Source organism: Erinaceus europaeus, chromosome 10 (genome assembly GCF_950295315.1).
Source record: "Erinaceus europaeus chromosome 10, mEriEur2.1, whole genome shotgun sequence".
NCBI classification, from domain to species: Eukaryota; Metazoa; Chordata; class Mammalia; order Eulipotyphla; family Erinaceidae; genus Erinaceus; species Erinaceus europaeus.
The window spans coordinates 69,207,321-69,225,264 of NC_080171.1; the positions used below are offsets into that span (position 1 = coordinate 69,207,321).

General features: G+C 42.2%; 1 protein-coding gene across 13 annotated transcripts in view; it reads left to right on the top strand.

Annotated features, from left to right (window-relative positions):
- The window catches only part of TRPM3 (transient receptor potential cation channel subfamily M member 3), a 671,125-nt gene that overhangs the window by 523,064 nt on the left and 130,117 nt on the right, over positions 1-17,944 (top strand). For all 13 annotated transcript variants that reach the window (XM_060199695.1, XM_060199701.1, XM_060199705.1 and 10 more), the window contains 2 exons: positions 1,063-1,197; positions 10,548-10,598. In XM_060199695.1, coding sequence (XP_060055678.1) covers positions 1,063-1,197; positions 10,548-10,598 — 186 coding nt within the window. The remainder of the gene's footprint in view (positions 1-1,062; positions 1,198-10,547; positions 10,599-17,944) is intronic.

Genomic DNA, 17,944 nt, shown 5'->3' on the forward strand with positions numbered 1-17,944 from the left:
CTGTTTCACTACCCATGAAGCTTCTCCCCTACATGTGGGGACTGGGGCTGGAGCCCAGATCCTTGTGCACTCAGCTAAGTGTGTCACTATCTTGCCCTGTGTCTTTATTTTTTAACCCTTTCTCCCCTAACTCTCCTACCCCCAGAGAGCTCTGTCAAGGCCTGAGATTTTGTCTTCCCCTAGAGCCAGTAAATTGATTGCTGGTGTGATAAACAATACATCAAGGGATCTGGACACAGGGAAATGATTATGAGTGGAATTGGGTGAAAACCCCAGTCCATGGCAAATCCAGGAAGTAGATTAGTTAGTTAAGTAGTAATGGATGACCTAGTCTCTACCTCACTCTACTCAATGTAGAGATCGAGTATCTACTTAGTTCTTTAAAATCTCTTCATTTGTAGACAGAGATATTGACAGAGAAGCAAGAGATAGAGAAAGAGACAGAGAGAGATCTGGGGGGGGGTGTGATTGCACACCTCATTGTGTGCATGTTACAGTGCACAAGAACCCAGGTTCAAACCCCTAGTCCCCACCTGCAGGGGAAAAGCTTTGTGAGCACTTTGGAAGCAGTGCTGCAGATGTCTCTCCATCTCTCTCCCTCTCTATTTTCCTCTACCCTCTCAACTTCTGGCTGTCTCTATCCATAAATGAAGTTAATAAAAATTTAAAAGAGAGAGAGAGATCTGTGGCACTGTTTCACCACTCATGAAGCATCTTCCCTGCAGGCAGAGCACGGGGTGGGGCTTGGGGATAGCTTGAACCCAGAACCTGAGGCATGGTAATGTGTACAGTCAGCCTGGTACACCCCCACCTGACCCCAGAGAAAAAATCTGAAATGAGAAATCTGAATTCTCTTAGCAAAGACCAACCCCAATGCATAGGAAAGACTGTGCCTGACCCACAAAATGGAACAAAACTGGGAACAGTCTTTCTACCATGCTCTTGGATGTGCTATGGCTTTATCAGATGTCAAAAGGATCCTTTTTCTAGGCTGTGCAGGTGAATGTCAGAGAACTCCACCCCTCATTCCCAGGCAGACTAACTCAGCGACTTGAATTGCAGGTAGGTTCTCTGGAACAAGCCATGCTGGATGCCCTAGTTCTGGACCGAGTGGATTTTGTGAAATTACTCATAGAGAATGGAGTAAGCATGCACCGTTTTCTCACCATCTCCAGACTAGAGGAATTGTACAATACGGTAGGACCAAGCTAAGGCACATGTTTGTTTTCTCTACATTTTCTTTCTTCTTCCTTTTTTTTTTTTTTTGGTTCACCTACTTCTACCCTTCCCTACATGCCTGTAAGTCTCTCACTCCTCCAAAATGCACGGATCATTTTTCATAACCTCTCAGACCTGTGCAGACAGCAATGGCCAGTCTCCAGGATCCCACTTGTTCTAACTGCTCAGTTGTCAGCTTTGAAGGCATAAGTTTATGAAATCACTAAAAGGTAGAATTCTCAGGCTCTTACACAAAATCTCAAGGCTCGGGAACTTATCATTTATGCAGAAGCTCAAAGGGTGTATGAGGCAAGAAGCAGAGGAGCCTTGACTTAACTCCAAACATCAGAAGAGGCTGGTTAAACTATCGAATACTGTTATCCTCAGAGCTTTTCCAACAATAATAGAACAAAATATGTTTGAAAATCCTCCCAATTTTTAAATTTGCTTTTATGGTGATCTATTAATACATTCACTAGGGATACCAAGGAATAATCTTAAGAAAAAATATTTATAAATTCTCTAGAGGATTCAGTGAGTAGAGTATGTGGGCTTTGAGATGATATGTGGACATTATCATCAAATGAAATATCAAGAGTGGGTATTGCTTTCTCCCGCTTTGCAATCCAAAAACTCTGATCAATAAGGGGATTGGTGTACACAAGGTCACAGGATACCAGAGTAAAATGGCCTCTAGCAAGTTAGTTCACCTGAATAAGTGTGCTTGTTTTGCCATGTACATGACCAGGTTCGAGCCCTGTCCCCACATCCCTGGAGTAAGCTTCTGTCCTATGGTGTCTTTCTTTCCCTCTCTCTCTGTCTCTATATCTGAAGATGAGTCAACTTGGGGTAGTGAAGCACCAGTAACAATAACAACAGAAACTATCCCTAAGTAAAGAAAAGAGCCAGGAGTGAGATGACACTTCTGTCTCTGAAGACATCTTTTCTCTCATTGGTCACCAAGCTTCTCTGCCCATCACCCCCGGCACCAGTGAAATAGAGCTTACTGTCCTGTCCTAGCTGATGACAGATGTTAGGTGGGGCCACCCCAACCTGAAATCATTTTCACTGCCAGAAGCAGAAGCCATATTTTCAGAAAGCTCTGGGTTTCCAGTTTCACTACCCATTCTTCCTGCTTCCCCTCTGCCATCTATCAGTAAGAACAACAAACCAAAATGGCAGAGGAGGAGAGTCCAGCTCTGTCCCTGCACAAAAATCCACAGAAACAGCTATGGGAGGACTCGGGAATCCACTTCAGAAACTCCCACAGCACAGCAGGAAAATCCCTGAAACTGGAACTTCCAGAGGCAGGGCTACAGAGTAGCAGCAGCTGCCTCTCTCTGCTTTCCCTGGTCAACTAAGAATAACAAAGAAGATCACCTGAGAACACAAGAATACTTTAGGAAAGCACCAAGTCATGGGTGAGTGCAAACACCTGTGGCTCATGTACAGAGAGGGACCTAAGGAGAGAATCCTGGGGCTAAAGCCCATAGCTACTCGGGAGCAACTGGCAACTGGCACCACCTCCAGTCTGAGTTTTACCAACAAATAAACTGCTGGTGAGAGGAGAGGATCCACTAAGACTCACCAAAAGCAACTGTGAGTCTCCATTGCTACTGTCCCTGGAGGTGGTAGCTGCAGCGGGGAGGCCCTGTGCTGACATCAGGGGCAGAGACCTGATAGGGCAACTCAGGAGAAGACAAACACTCCCAGTGGTCTGGAAGTGAGGCTGTATAGTGGGAGCCTTTCCACATTGTTCCCCATGAATTTGGAAATGTGTTGAATAATTGCCTCAGAACCCAGGAATTACAAACAGGATTTGTTTAGAAACTCTCAGGGCCCAGGAGTGCCAGCTCGGCTCTGGCTGCTGTAAGAGAAGATTACTGGGCCAGGGGCTTTGGACCCTTGGGGCATGGGTGTCTCTTTGCATAACCACTGTGCTATCTCTCCCCACCCTCTTCTATCTCTAGGGTAGGAGTGAGTAATTAAGCTAAAAAAAAATCTACTTATAGTTAAAAAGCCCACAGGCTCCCATAGCCTACAGAGAAGATAAAGAACAGAAGGTTTAACAGCCACCATGCTTCACCTCAAGGATTAAGACAACATTGAAACAACTATTAATTTCCATAACTGTGAACTCTTTAAGTACCTAACTTAGAAACAAGTAAGGCAAATGTGATTAGTGGATTGAATAGTACTGAGAGAGGGACCTCATTATATACCATATACAATGGTTAAACCAAAAAGAAACATTGGAGAAATGAACCAGGGCAAAAGCCCAAAAGTAGAAGCACGTGGAATGAGGACAAGATCCAAACACTAATTGAGGCATTAGTCACAGAAGTGAGGAAAGCTTTTGAAAGTAATAGCATCAGAAATGGGGAAACAGTAAATGAGACTCTGAAAGAAAACACTGACTACCTCAGGTGACTAGAGAGCTGACAGCTGAAATAGCTAAGCTAAGAGTACAACTAGCTGAACAAGCTAGTACAGTATTGGAAAAGGGTAACAAAATAGCTGAGCTACAGAAAACAACAGATGGGAGAGAGAATAGAATAAGTAAGGCAGAAGACAGAGTTAACAAGATTGAGGATAATTAGAGAAAACTAAAAAAGAACAGATCTAGAGGGCCAGGAAGTAGCACAGTAGGTTAAGCACACATGGTTCAAAGCACAAAACTGCCACAAGGATCCCAGTTCAAACCCCTGGCTCCCCACCTGCAGGGTGGGGGTGGGGTCGCTTCAAGCAGTGAAGCAAGTCTGCAGGTGTCTGTCTTTCCCTCCCGCTCTGTCTTTCAGTCCTCTCTCCATTTCTCTCTGTCCAATCCAACAATGATGACAGCAATAACAGTAATAATAACAACAACGATAAACAACAAAATGGGAAAAATGGCCTCCAGGAGCAGTGGATTCATAGTGCAGGCACCAAGCCCCAGTGATAACCCTAAAGGGGAGAAAAGAAAGAAAGAAAAAAAGAAAGAAAGGGAGGAAAAATAAATAGAAAGAAAGAAGAGATCTCAAAAAGAAATTAAGAGATACTAAGAACAACAACAGAGACATATGAGATGACTTCAAAAGAAGTAATATATGCATTATTGGCTGGCCAGAGGAAGAAAGAGAAGAAGGGGAAGAAAGCAGTCTACAGGACATAATAGATGAGAATTTCCCTCGTCTAGACAACATAAAAGAAATAAAGGTTCAAGAAGCTCAGTGGGTCCCAAATAGAATTAACCCAGACTTAAAGACACATCATATTTAGAATGAAAATGAATAAGGATAAAGAAAGGATCCTGAACGCAGCAAGAGAAAAAACAAAAAGTCACTTACAGAGGAAAGATTAGCAGATTAGCAGATTTCTCCAAATAAACACTAAAGGCCAGAAGAGAATGGCAAGGTATATATCAAGCTCTCAATGAGAAAGGCTTTCAAACAAGACTACTATATCCTGCTAGACTGTCATTCAAACTAGATGGAGGTAAAAAAAGCCTTCTCAGACATGACACAATTGAAGTAATCAACTGTCAACAAGCCTGCCCTTCAAGAAGCTCTGAAAGGCCCCTTATAAACAATCACAGCATCATAAACATACCATATATCAGAATACTCTAAATGTTTAGAGTAATGGCATTAAAATATCTTCATTCTATAATATGAAAAAATGTCAATGGTCTGAATTCACCTATTAAAACACACAGGAAGGTGGATCAGAAAACACAACCCAATCATATACTGTCTGCAGGAATCCCACCTAACTCAACAAGACAAACAGACTCAAAGTGAAAGGATGGAAAACTACCATACAAGCCAATGGACCACAAAAAAAGGGATGGGAACAGCTATTATCAATCTGACATGATAGACCTTAAAATAAGTAAAATTTAAAAAGATAGAGATAGACATTACCTAATGCTCAGAGGATCAGTCAATCAAGAGGTCTTAGTGATTACTAACATCTATGCACCCAATGAGAGGCCATCTAAATACATCAAGCATCTACTGAAAGGGCTACATTAATATATTAACAGCAACACAGTAATAGTAGGGGATTTAAAACCCCTTTGGATTTTAGATCATAAACTACCAAATACTAAGAAGAAAATACTGACAGAACTCTTTTCCATCTAAATTTTAGAGGCATCTTCAATGAAACAAATCCAATTACAAAAACAAAAAAAAAGTTGAGTAATAAACACAAAGCAGAACATGGATTGGGTCTGGTGTATTGCACCAAAGTAAAGGACTCTGGGGTGGGGGTGGGGTGGGGGTTCAGGTCCTGGAACATAATGGCAGAGGAGGACCTAGAGGAGGGTTGAATTGTTGTGTGGAAAACTGAGAAATGTGAACAGGGGTAAATGGCATAATGGTTATGCAAAGAGACTCTTATTCCTGAGGCTCTGAAGTGTCAGGGTCATGGTGAATTCACCTTCTTTACCCCATCATGGACGGAGCTTGAAGGAATCATGTTAAGTGAGATAACTCAGAAACAAAAGGATAAATACGGGATGATCTCACTCATAGACAAAATTTGGAAAACAAGATCAGAAGGGAAAACTCTAAGACAATCTTGGACTGGAGTTGGTGTGTTGCACTAAAATAAAAGACTTTGGGTGGGCAGGGGGAGGGTTCAGATCCTGAAGCATGATGGCAGAGGAAGACCTAGTGGGGGTTGCACTGTTATGTGGAAATGTTATGCATGTGCAAACCACTGTATTTTACTGTTGACTGTAAACGATTAATCCCCCAATAAAGAAATTTTTTAAAAAGAAAAAAAGGAAAGAAAAGAAAATCCCTGAGACTAAGCAAAGGGAAAACAGCTTCTCAGCCTTTTGACAAATGGCTGAATAAAGAAGTTAATGGGGCATATCCTCCATGGAGTATTTACTATTTAGCAATAAAATAAAAGATGATGTTGTGTCGTCTGGGATAAAATGGATGGAGTTCAAGGAGATTGTGCTTAGTGAAGAAAGGAAGGAAGTAAAGGACTAATACCAGATGATTTCACTCATATGTAGAATGTAGAGAATTGAACACATGAAGTTGGAAAAAATAAAAGTTAATGCATATCTAAGACGTTGGGAGAACTATGGTGGTTATAGATGATGAGTGGGGGGGTGTAGATCTTTGGTTGTGGGAACAGTGTGGAATTATATCCCAGTTATTCTTCAACCTCTTTTTTTTTAATCATTGTCACCAGGTTTATCACAGGGGTTCAGTGCTGGCATTATGAACCCACTGCTCCAGTCAGCTATTTTTTTCTTTTTTACTTCCTTTTTTATTTCATAGAACACAGAGAAATTGAGAGAGCTGAGGGAGCTAGAGAAAGACACCTGCAGACCTGCTCACTGCTCGTGAAGCTTCCCCACTGCAGATGAGGAATACGGGCTTATCCCTAAGTTCATGAGCCTGGTAACATATAGGCTCAACTTGGTACACTACCACCCAGCCTCAATTTTATAGTTTTATAAATCACAATCAAATTAATATGTCATGGGGAAAAAAAGAAAGAAAGTTGTTTCATTTTTCTTCCTTTACTCTATGCCCCCAGGTAGTTAGATGCCAAGAGAGAGACACCTCCCCACACACACATACCCCAAACTAGAAATGGAGAGTAATGTGTGACAAGCTCCCCCAATCTCTGAGGAACTTTGGGCAGCACCCAAGAGATGTGATCTGCTTTTCCCCAGCCAGAGGACAGCTAGGAATGTGGAAGATGAGCAGATGTGACCAACAAAAGCTCTATTAGAGAGGGAACCTAAAAAAACAAAAAAACAAATGACCACCCACCAGAAGCAGTGGATTACTATGCAGACACTGAGCCCTAAAGATTATCCTAGTGGCAAAACAGATTGATTTAAAAATGAAATTGAACCCCTACCTGAAACAACTCACAAAAATTAACTCAGAAAGGATTATGGGGCTGAGAGATACTTCATCCAGTAGAGTAAACACGTTGCCATGCACAAGGACCTGGGTTCGAGTCCCTCGTCACCACGTGGGAACACGTGCAGGGGGAAGCTTCACAAGCAGTGGTGTGGTACTATGATGTCTCTCTTTCTCCCTCTGACTCTTTATTTCTCTCTGCCACCTTTTTAAAGGATTAAGGACTTGAATCTAATACTTGGAACCATTTAATTCCTAGAAGAAAAACATAAGGAAATGACTTCCTGGCATCAATCTTAGCAAAGACTTTTTAGTTAAGACACCAAAAACACAAACAGCAAAGGCAAAATATAAACAGTGGGACTACATCAAATAAAGCTAATTAAAAAAAAAGATTTGCTTTTAGTTTAGCAAAAGAATCAACAAAACAAAAAAGCAGCCTATGAGACGGGAGAAAAATATCATCTGATGAGAAATCACTATCTAAAATATACAAGGAACTCATACAGCCCTGTAGTTAAAACAGTCAGTTAAAAGTGGACAGAAAATCTTTCAAACATTTTTCTAAAGAAGATATAGAAATAGCCAACAGCCTATGGACACCAGGGAGACGAGATCAAATGAGACAGCTCCACGGTGAGAGAGTGATGTCTTTCATTGGGAGAAATATCGCACTGTGCTCCTCACCTCAGTTTAAATTTTTTTTAATTAAATTTCCAAAAGCACTCTATGCAATCACCTCATACCTCATACCATGAACCATGTTATCAAGAAGACAATTTATCAAGAAGAGATAAATACTGGTGAGAATATGGAAAGAAGAGAGAACAGGTTTGCACACTGATGCTCGCCCTGTAGTGTTAACTGGTAGGAATGCACACTGATGCTCTTCCTGGGTGAAGCAGTAGGATCTTTTCCAGAAATGAAAAATAGACTGTAACATGTGGTAACTTTATGTCTGGAGTGAGGAGCTAATTCACTTCCTGAGCAAATGATTTACTATGTGTGGAGCCTTGGGTTCAAACCCTGGTACCACATGGAAGCACTATGGAAGCACCACTGAAGGGGCACAGCACTGTCTCCCCTTTCTCTTCCTCTCTTCTTCTTCCTCAAAAAAAAGAAAGAATACAACTTGGGAATGAGGAAGTCACTTAATGGTATTGCACTTGAGCAAGGTCCTGGATTCTTCCCATGTAGGAAAAATATGAAGTCTCTGTCTCAGAAAAAAAATATTTAGACTTCCATATTCACCACAACATTATTCATAATAGCCAAGGTGGTGGCATACTTGGTAAAGCGTTCACTATACAATGCACAAGGACACGAACTCAAGCCCCTGGCTCCCACCTGCAGGGGGAAAGCTTCACAAGTGGTCTTTCTGTCTTTCTCTAGACCTGCAGGTGTCTCTCTGTCTTTCTCCCTCTCTCCCCTTCCCCTATCGGTTTCCCTCTGTCTCGATCCAATAATAAATAAATATCAGGAGTCGGGCGGTAATGCAGCGGGTTAAGCACACGTGACGCAAAACGCAAGGACTGGCATAAGAATCCTGGTTTGAGCCCCCCCCCCCCGCTCCCCACCAGCAGGAGTGTCACTTCACAAGCGGTGAAGCAGGTCTGCAGGTGTCTTTCTCTCCCCGTCTCTGTCTTCCCCTCCTCTCTCCATTTCTCTCTGTCCTATCCAAGAAGACAACATCAATAACAATAAAATAATAACTACAACAATACAATAACAAGGGCAACTAAAGGTAATAAATAAATAAATAAATATTTTAATAATAATAAATATCAACATTTTAAAAAACTTGAAATAACCTCAGTGTTCATCCAGGGAGTGAGTGGATCATGAAAATATAAGCTACAGATACATACTGGAATATTACTGAGTCATAAAAAAGAAAGAACACGCTACCAGTTGAAACAATATGAATGGAACTTTGGAGCATTATGCTAAGAAAAAGTAAGTCAAAGAATGAATGAAAATGTATGATCGCATGTGAAAAATCTAAAAGCATTGAACTCATATAAGCAGAGCAGCATTATGGTTGCCACAGACTCAGGGTAGAAGGAAGATCTTGGCTAAAAGACAGAAACTTTTTTTTTTTTTTTTTGCGTATTAACACCATTCCTACTACCAAAGGTCTGTGTCCCTACCCCAACCTTCCTATAGTGGAGCTGAAAATCAAACTTTCAGTTCTCATATGAGCACATTTAAGTGCCATGACATGTACTTGAATGTTGCTTTGAAGTATAGCGCTATTGTTTTCACCAAAACTACAACCTGGTGAAGGGAGGTGAAACTTGTCTTCACTAACCTTACTGACCACTGTGGAGTCAAAACTATCTGCATATCTGACCCTTTGCACAAGTATGCCAGTGTCTGATTTTGACAGTCTCATGTTCACAAACACCTCATCACAGACCCCTGCAAGCATCAACCCGGCTTTGACCTAGCACGTTATGATTGGGCCCTCCTCAATCACTATCGAACAGCCCATGGCCGGTGTGCCACTATGTTCCATCGCTGGGGAGCCAGAGACGACCCGAACTGCCCCTGCGGCTCCAGACAGACTATGACCCACATAGTCAACAACTGCCACCTCTCCAGATTCAAAGGAGGTCTCGAAACTTTACATCAGGCTCAACCTGACGCTGTTGACTGGCTACAGAAGAAGGGCAAACGCTAGAAGAAGAAATGTTCACTATAGCTCATAAACAAATGGCAGCTAACAATGTGCCCTTGTTTCTAGCAAGGCTGATTTAGTCACCCCTGTTGTGAAATGAGTCCATTCAATGGTGCTGTGCCACAGAGGTCAATGGAGTTGATGATCTTTTCTTTTTGCCAGTTTCCTGCTGTGTAAAAGGTATAAATGCTACTGTTTTTTTTTTTTTTTGGGGGGGAGGTAGTGGATTATAAGATTATGAGATTGCAGGGTCTAGTTCTACGTCACACCCACCACCAGAGTTCTGTGTCCCCACCCTCCCGTGTCTCAGGGAGAACCACCACCATAGTTCTCGAAAGTTTGCTTGTTTCTATGTTCTCTAGATTCCACACATTAGTGAAACCAACTGGTAGTTGTCTTTCACCTCCTCACTTACGTTGCTAAGCACTATCACCATCAGTTCCATTGATTTTTGTCCCAAAGGACACAAATCTGTCTTTTTTATTGCAGAGTAGTGTTCCATAGAGTATATACCCCATAACTTCTTTTGCCAGTCATGTGTCAATGGACATCTAGACAGCTTCCAAACTAGCTTTTTTTCTGAAAGAACCAAACTCCAAGTGTCTGCCGGTGTGTTGGAGGAGCAGATGGGTACAACTGAGCAGCTACAACAAGGTCCATGCCAACCCACCACCCCTCTTCCAGCTGTACCTGCCCCCATCCAGCCCCACCCTCCCCCTTGTCTCTGTCTCTGGCCAGCAAAACCATTGGATTCTTCTTTATTGTTTCAGAGACATGGGCCCTCAAACACACTGTACCACTTGGTCAGGGATGTCAAAAAGGTAAGAACCCTCTCGGCTGCAGGTCGGAGGCCTCATCTTGACCGCTTGCTGTGACTAGAGCAGCTTGTGCTCTGTGAGCTACTGCATCCCACTCTGCCAGAACCCACCCCACCTCAGGGTGTGTGTGTGTGTGTGTGTGTGTGTGTGTGTGTGTATGTGTGTTACCTGCGTGTCTGTATGTGCATTGTGCATTGTGGGGTGTGTGCATGTTTCCTGCATTTCATGTATGCGTTTACATGTGTGTGTATTTGAGTGCATGTTGTATGTGGGTTTGAGTGTGTAGGTGTGTTAAGCGTCTGTGTGTGTGTGCGTGTGTGTGTGTGTGTGTGTGTGTGTGTGTTATTAACTCCAACATCTGCTTATGGCTCAGCTGTGGTCAACCACCAGTCTCCATGGCTTTCAATGCTTTTGCTACCCATAATGTTACTGGAGAAAGGGTCTCCAGGCTCCCTCTGCACCATGTGGATTTATGCTGTTACCTGTCCTTTCCCACATGCCCCTCCCTGGTCAGGAAGCTAGTTTCTCTAAGACATGTCTTCACATTCCAGCTCCTGATGCCATGAGTCACTGTCCTTTTGGCAGGAGATAAAGTCAAGGGAATGACAGGGACTAGAGCACATGCAGTCTGTTCTGCAGACCCTCGACGTTGCTCCTATACATGATCACCCTTGTCATGTAGCTGATAAAGACAGGGAATCAGGAACCAGTTTGAATGATACAGACTTAGTCCCGTTTTGCAGAGGAGATGGGAAGAAAGAGTACAGTGCTATATTCCCAGCCATCCGGGGAGATGGATCAGTAGAGCTCAGGCCCCCTGGCTGCTGGTAAAAAGCTGTGAGTATCGGAGATTTCCTGGTGTCCAGGCAGACAGCCCTATGATGAGCTTTCTGTACACCTGAGTTCCACAGCCATCCCAGGAAGCCGAATGATTACTGCTTTGTCTTCAGTATATACTGTTCCCATTTATAGACAAGATAACTGAAACACAGGGGAGCTTAAGCTCAGTCAGAAATGTTCTTTCACAGCAAACATTCACCTGCAGAGGTAGTGTGGGATCTAAACCTGAAGAGCATGACAGCACAGAAAGTGATCTTTCACTCCAAAGGATGAAATACCTGGTGGCATTTACCACCACACACACACACACACACACACATGAGGACCCACCTATCAGCTTGCAGCAATTCTTCACCGAAGCCCAAAGGACATGCTCAGAGAAGAAACAAAGTCAAGTCAAAACCAGAGAGAGGGGTCCGGGCTGTGGTGCACCCAGCTAAGCACACACATTGCCATGCACAAGGACCTGGTTCGAGCACCTGCTCCCCACCTACAAGGGAGAAGTTTCACGAGTGGTGAAGCAGGTCTGCAGATGTCTCTCTGTCTCTCTCCCTCTCTACCTTCCCCTCCCCTTTCAATTTCTCTCTGTCCTATCAAATAAAAACTAGTAAAGATAATGGTGGCTGGGAGTAGTGAATTTCTTAGTGCCGTCACTGATCCCCAGCAATAACCCTGATGGTAATAAAGATAAAAATGATAAAATAAAACCAGAGAGAGTACTACACATCCAAGTCTTAGGACATTACTAACAACAACTCAACAACTCAAGTGCTCAGATGCCACTTTTTAGATTTTCCTTTAAAAGGCCAACCAAAGGCCTTCTAATGAGCTTTAAAACCAGCTGGGCCTTTGCTGGCCTTTGGGACCTTCCTCCCGTCACCACACACCCTGAATGGAGGGTTGTACAGCTGAATGAGTAGGGTGTGTGGTGCTTTCTAAGCAGAGGAAGCCATCTGACCCTCTTTCCCAATCCAGGCCATAGGTCTACCAGTTCTCTTCCCTTTAAATCTCCCAGATTTCTCTCATTTATCCAGGTTTCAAGCGGCCCAGACATTAAATGAGGAAGGAGATCAGAAGACAGAAAGATCACATATCTCCTGTCTTTTGCTTGCTAAGATATTTGCAGCTTGTGCTCAAACAAGCCCTTTGAGTGTCTCCAAATTAATAAAAAAGATATTGTTGCCCTCACTTTATTATTTTTTTAATTGCCACCAGGGTTATTGCTGGGGCTTCAGGCCTGCATGATAAATCTAAGAACCCTGGCTACCATTTTTGTGTGTTCATTTTTATTATTTTCTTGTATGATAGGACAGAGAGAAATTGAGAGGTAAGGGGAGAGAGAGACAGAGAGACACCTGCAGGTTTGCTTCACCATTTGTGAAACTTCCTCCCCCACCTGCAGCTGGAAAGTAAAGGGCTTGCACCTGGGTCTTTGTGCATGGTAACCTGTGCACTCAGCTGGGTGTTCTCTCACTTTAAATTAGTCTGTGTCACTGCAGGAACTGGAGGACTTTCTGAAGGAACATCTTTGCTCTTCTGGTTAAGTTCCAAATAAAGTCTCTCCTGCACCACCATTACCCCATCACCAGGCCCCATTTCTCAGGGAAATTTAGCTGTTAGATTATGCTAAGTAAGAATATCCCCAAGCCCTCCTGCATAGGGCTGGGGAGAAAACATAATGGTTATGCTACAAGACTTTCCTGCCTGAGACCCTAAAGTCCCAGTTTCAATGCCCAGGACCACCATAAACCGGAGCTGAGCAAGACTCCGGTGGGGGTCGGGGAGTCATTAACCAAATCCCTCCTGCTAGATTATCTTTTTTCTAGCACTCACTCTACTTCAAAATGTGCTTTTTATTTCCTTTTCTTTTCTTTTTTCTTCTTCTCTATTCTTTTTTTATTATCTTTATTTATTTATTTGATAGAGACAGCCAGAAATCAAGAGGGAAGGGGGATAGAGAGGAAGAGAGACAGAGAGACACCTGCAGCCCTGTTTCACCACTCGTGAAGACTTACCCCTGCAGGTGGGGACTGGGGACTTGAACCTGGGTCCTTGTGCATTGTAATATGTGTGCTCAGCCAGGTGCACCACCACCCAGCCCTTCTTTTCTTTTCTTCAATTCCACTATCTGCCCTACATTGCCTAGTATCCCTTGCCTGGGAAGGCATTGTAAGTTACTTTAAAGATCATTTCCTTAACTTCCTAGCTAATGATGTATAACAAAAACAATAACACTGCCTCGCAGAACAGGATGGTAAGACTTTGGGAGGAAGGAATATTCACTAGGGGGAAGTTTTGTTTTTCTTTTAAATGCTGAAGCAAGAATACAGCCAACAATTATTTATTTACTATCTATTTTGGTTACTGAAAAAAATTTTAATAAAAAATCACTTAGAAGGTTTAGGAGCAATTTACCCTTTTACCTGGGAAAAGAACCTGGGGTTCTCTGTTCAGTTTCTTCCCTCAGGAGAGGTAGCAGGATACAAGATGTCATTTGTTTCTCAAATGAGGGTGAGCATCTAACAATGGAGAGCAAGAGAAAGAAAAAGAAAACCAACAAGCAAGTCAGGAGTGTCTACATTTTGTTATATGGATGAAGTAAGCTGAACTTTAGGGTTTGTGTTTGTGTTTTGCTTTACTTCAACTTCAGGTAGAGGGGGGAGAGAGAGAGAGGCAGAGAGACAGAGAAAGAGAGAGAAGATACTGAATGAGAGGAGAAACACCACAGCACCACTCCACCACTCATGAAGCTTCCCCCATGCATGGTGTTCCCATGTGGTGCTAAAGGTTTGAACCCCGGCCTTCAGGCATGCAAAAGTGTGCACTCTACTGGGTGAGCCGCATCCTGACCATTGTTTGTGTATTTTTAAGAAGTGGATGAGAGAAAAATTAATATTTAGCACACCTTCCTCACATAGGGCCAACACTTTAGATCAATAAGATACACAAAGTCAAATCAACCAAACATAAAATGCTAAGAAAATTTTAGACAGCTTAAGTCATTTTCACAGATCAGGAAGCTGATAATTAGCAAATGTTCGTGCTTTATAATTTTAGGACTTTACATGCATATTAACTAATGTAATCAGTGATTAGTCTCATGCTAGACACCGCTAGACACTGCTCATAAGTTAGGGACATGGAAAAGAACCTTAAACATCATAATATGTCTATGAAATTAAATGTACATAATCCAGGGAGTACATCTTAGAGTTATCATAAGATAACCACTGTGACATGTCCAAGATGGTGTATCTTTTGAAGCAACACAGCTGAAGGTGGAGAATTGCTCCCAAGCTAGTTTCAAAATCTCAAGTTTTTATCAAAGGAACAATACAGGAGCAATGAGACAAAAGAGTTACTATTCAGCTTTAATCAGAAATTTAAACGGAAGTAAGTCAGAGATCTGAACTCTTGAAGCATAAATCCATTGGCTGCTCCAGTGCTCTCATATTAAACCTGAGTGATCCACGTCTGTCTGCTTTCCTGTGAAATCTAACTTGCCATTTTAGTAGCTAAACTGCTCAGTTGATGCCTCTGTATGTTTTCAAGGAGTAATTTGTTCTTTCTTCAATGAAATATGCTAATACTTCAGAATGTCTCTCTCTCTCTCTCTCTCTCTCCCTATATATATATATATCATGCCACCCACCAAAAGATATTTGAACAGTATATAGAAGTAATGTTGAAATTATGACAACTTAAAATTTAAGACCATGAACTTTGCAGAGTGAAAAAAAATCAGGTATTCTTTGGATGAAGGAAGGAGATTTTCATAATCCCATCTACTAAACTGACACAAATTTATACAAAAAAAACTTTAATATTTATTTCCTTATCTGTTGCCATACTGAACATTGGAGAATGTCTTCTTTCTCCATAAACTTTATCAGGATAAATCTTCCTCACTTTCCCTTGGAAAACCTGACAACCAGCCATCATTTTATACCTTATTCACGTGGAAGGAAATACTTTTGGTTGGCATACCTGTTATGATTTGGCGGGGGGGGGGGAGGGGGAGTTTTCTAAAGAGCTAAAATCTGATGGTGATTGCATGAACTAACATCTAAAAAGGTTTATTTTGAACAACAGATATAATAAGTGGACTAAAAATATTCACTTAACTGAGCATTCTCCTTGGGCATGGCCTGGATTACAACTGAGTTTCAGAAGAATCACTGTAGCATGAAAAGAGAGGCGTTTTCAGATCATACCTGCCATAGAACCCTGCTTCTCTGTTTCATTCTGTGGGTTGAGTTAGATGAGTCACATAGTCCGCTGTGCATTGCTCAAGCATGAAATGGGAAACAAGTGAACCATTATCAAAGGCTTGACCAATTATTTTAAATATATCTATTTATACATATATATGGAGAGAGAGAAAGGAGAGAGAGAGAGAGAGAGAGAGAGAGAGAGAGAGACCACCAATGGAGGGGAAGGGGTAAGAGAATCAGCAGGCAGAATGAGTCTTACCCAAGACGGTTTCTGACTTCCCATTTGAAAAGAACTCAACGAAGGAAGACTCCTCCAGAAGGTTTTTGGACATTACTTGTTGATGTATATCACCTGCTATCTGTGCCTTGTCCAGAGGTGCCAGGTGTGATGAGCATAAGCCCTTGGGTATCTGTTCCTTTACTACCCCCTGGCTCCTGAGCCCCAGGATCCAGTAAACGAAATGACCCCAGAGCACTGAAATCTTAGCTGCCCACAAGGTGGCGCTCAAACAATCGGACCTTTAGAAATCAGCAGGACCTTTGCAGGAGTGAAGGAAGAACTGACAGCCTGTTACTGAATGTAAACTAGGGTCCAGAGAAAGGAAGTGACCTGTCCAAAGCCACACAGGAAGCAGGAACTGCGCTGTTCCCACTGTGGGGGTCGTGGCAGAGGCTGCTCTCTGCTCACCTGTGGCATCTGAAGGTCGCAGGTATTAATAAGGCCATTGACCCAGCACCTCTCCCCCTCGCTGAGAATTTGGCAGGCAGCAAAACATGAGGAAGGGCACTTTATTTGCTTTAGCTAGGTGAATATCGCCCTCTGGTGGTAAAGCAGAATACAGCCCAGTTCCTTTCAAAGATCTTGATTCAAAGCTAGGTAAGAATCCAGAAGGGTCCCAAAAATCTTTCTCTGGCTTGAGATCGGAACTTACACTGGTCTCTTTGAATAATAAAATTTCATAATAGATATTTTAGTGTTACAACTTTCATCCACAAATAGATTTAGTAAAATGGTTCATGAATTGACATCCTAGCTAGCAAGATTACAAATTTTTTAGTCAGAAAGTGTTGAACATGGTGATTAGCAGAAGAAAGGAAAGATTATTGCAAGCAATGTGGCCTCCCCTCAAGGAAAAGGGTCTTTAGAGGAGGAGGGAAGTGTATTATACAACTTACCTCACAGCACTAACCAGGAAACTCCATTGATTGGCCTAAAGTTTTGCTAAGATTAGGTAGTAAGACTTTATGGAGTCTGGCAAAAATGACTCCATTTGGGGGCCAGTTTCATTTTAACACTAGGGTAATACATTAGTTCAGCACCTCCTTTGTTAGTATATAACTGAAATACATTTATAAATAGTAATTTGTAAAAAAAATAATAATAATAATTGCCCCTCTTAAAATTTTAGTTATTTTGAATTTTACTATAATATTAATTTGTTGGCAACCCCCCACTTTAAACAAACACCTCAAAAGCATCAGTACTGAGCCATAAAAATAGCTCACCTAGATAGTGCACCTGCTTAGCTATGTGTAGGACCCAGGTTCGAGTCCAGTCCCCAGGGCACTTGAGAAAGCTTCAGTGCTGTGGTATCTTTCCTTCTCCTTCTCTCTGCCTGTCTTTCTCTCTGAAAAAATCGCCTTGGAATGATGAAGTCTAGCAGTGACAGGAAAGGGGCATAAATATTGCCACTTCAAGTAATATTGGTGTCATGGTCATAGAATCAAACTGATATGCACACATTAGGTCTCTTAAAAGAAAGCCTGTAGGTGTGAGGCTCACTGGCATACACATATGAATCTTAGAAAACATCTTCTAACACTAGAACGAGGTATAAGCTGACAGATTTAGTTATGATTTCTTTTCCATAGAATCAAAAATAAATTATTATTTGGGTTTTTTTTTTTCTGGGATCTGATACTTGAGCCATGGAATTCCACCTCTTTGAAAAGCAAAAAAACTGAGACCTGAAGGGAAAGTCTGTGACTTCTGTGAAGGACACACAGAATCTCAGGAAAACACTGACTCACCACCAATATTTTCTACACTCCCTCTTCATAGGGCTGTGGGCCTCTGCTAGAGGTCTTCACTACATGCATAAGAGGATGTGGCTGGCCCGGGAAGGCTCCCAACTTTTCAATAATCACCTTACCTAAAGGTCATGTTCACCGTGACAACACAAAGCCTGCATCCTGTGAACCTGCCCCATAGTAATGGAGAAACCTTGTTATAGGGCCAAAATTTTAGAATTCCGTTTAGCATTTCTATTTGATAGGGTGATGTGTGAAAAGTTA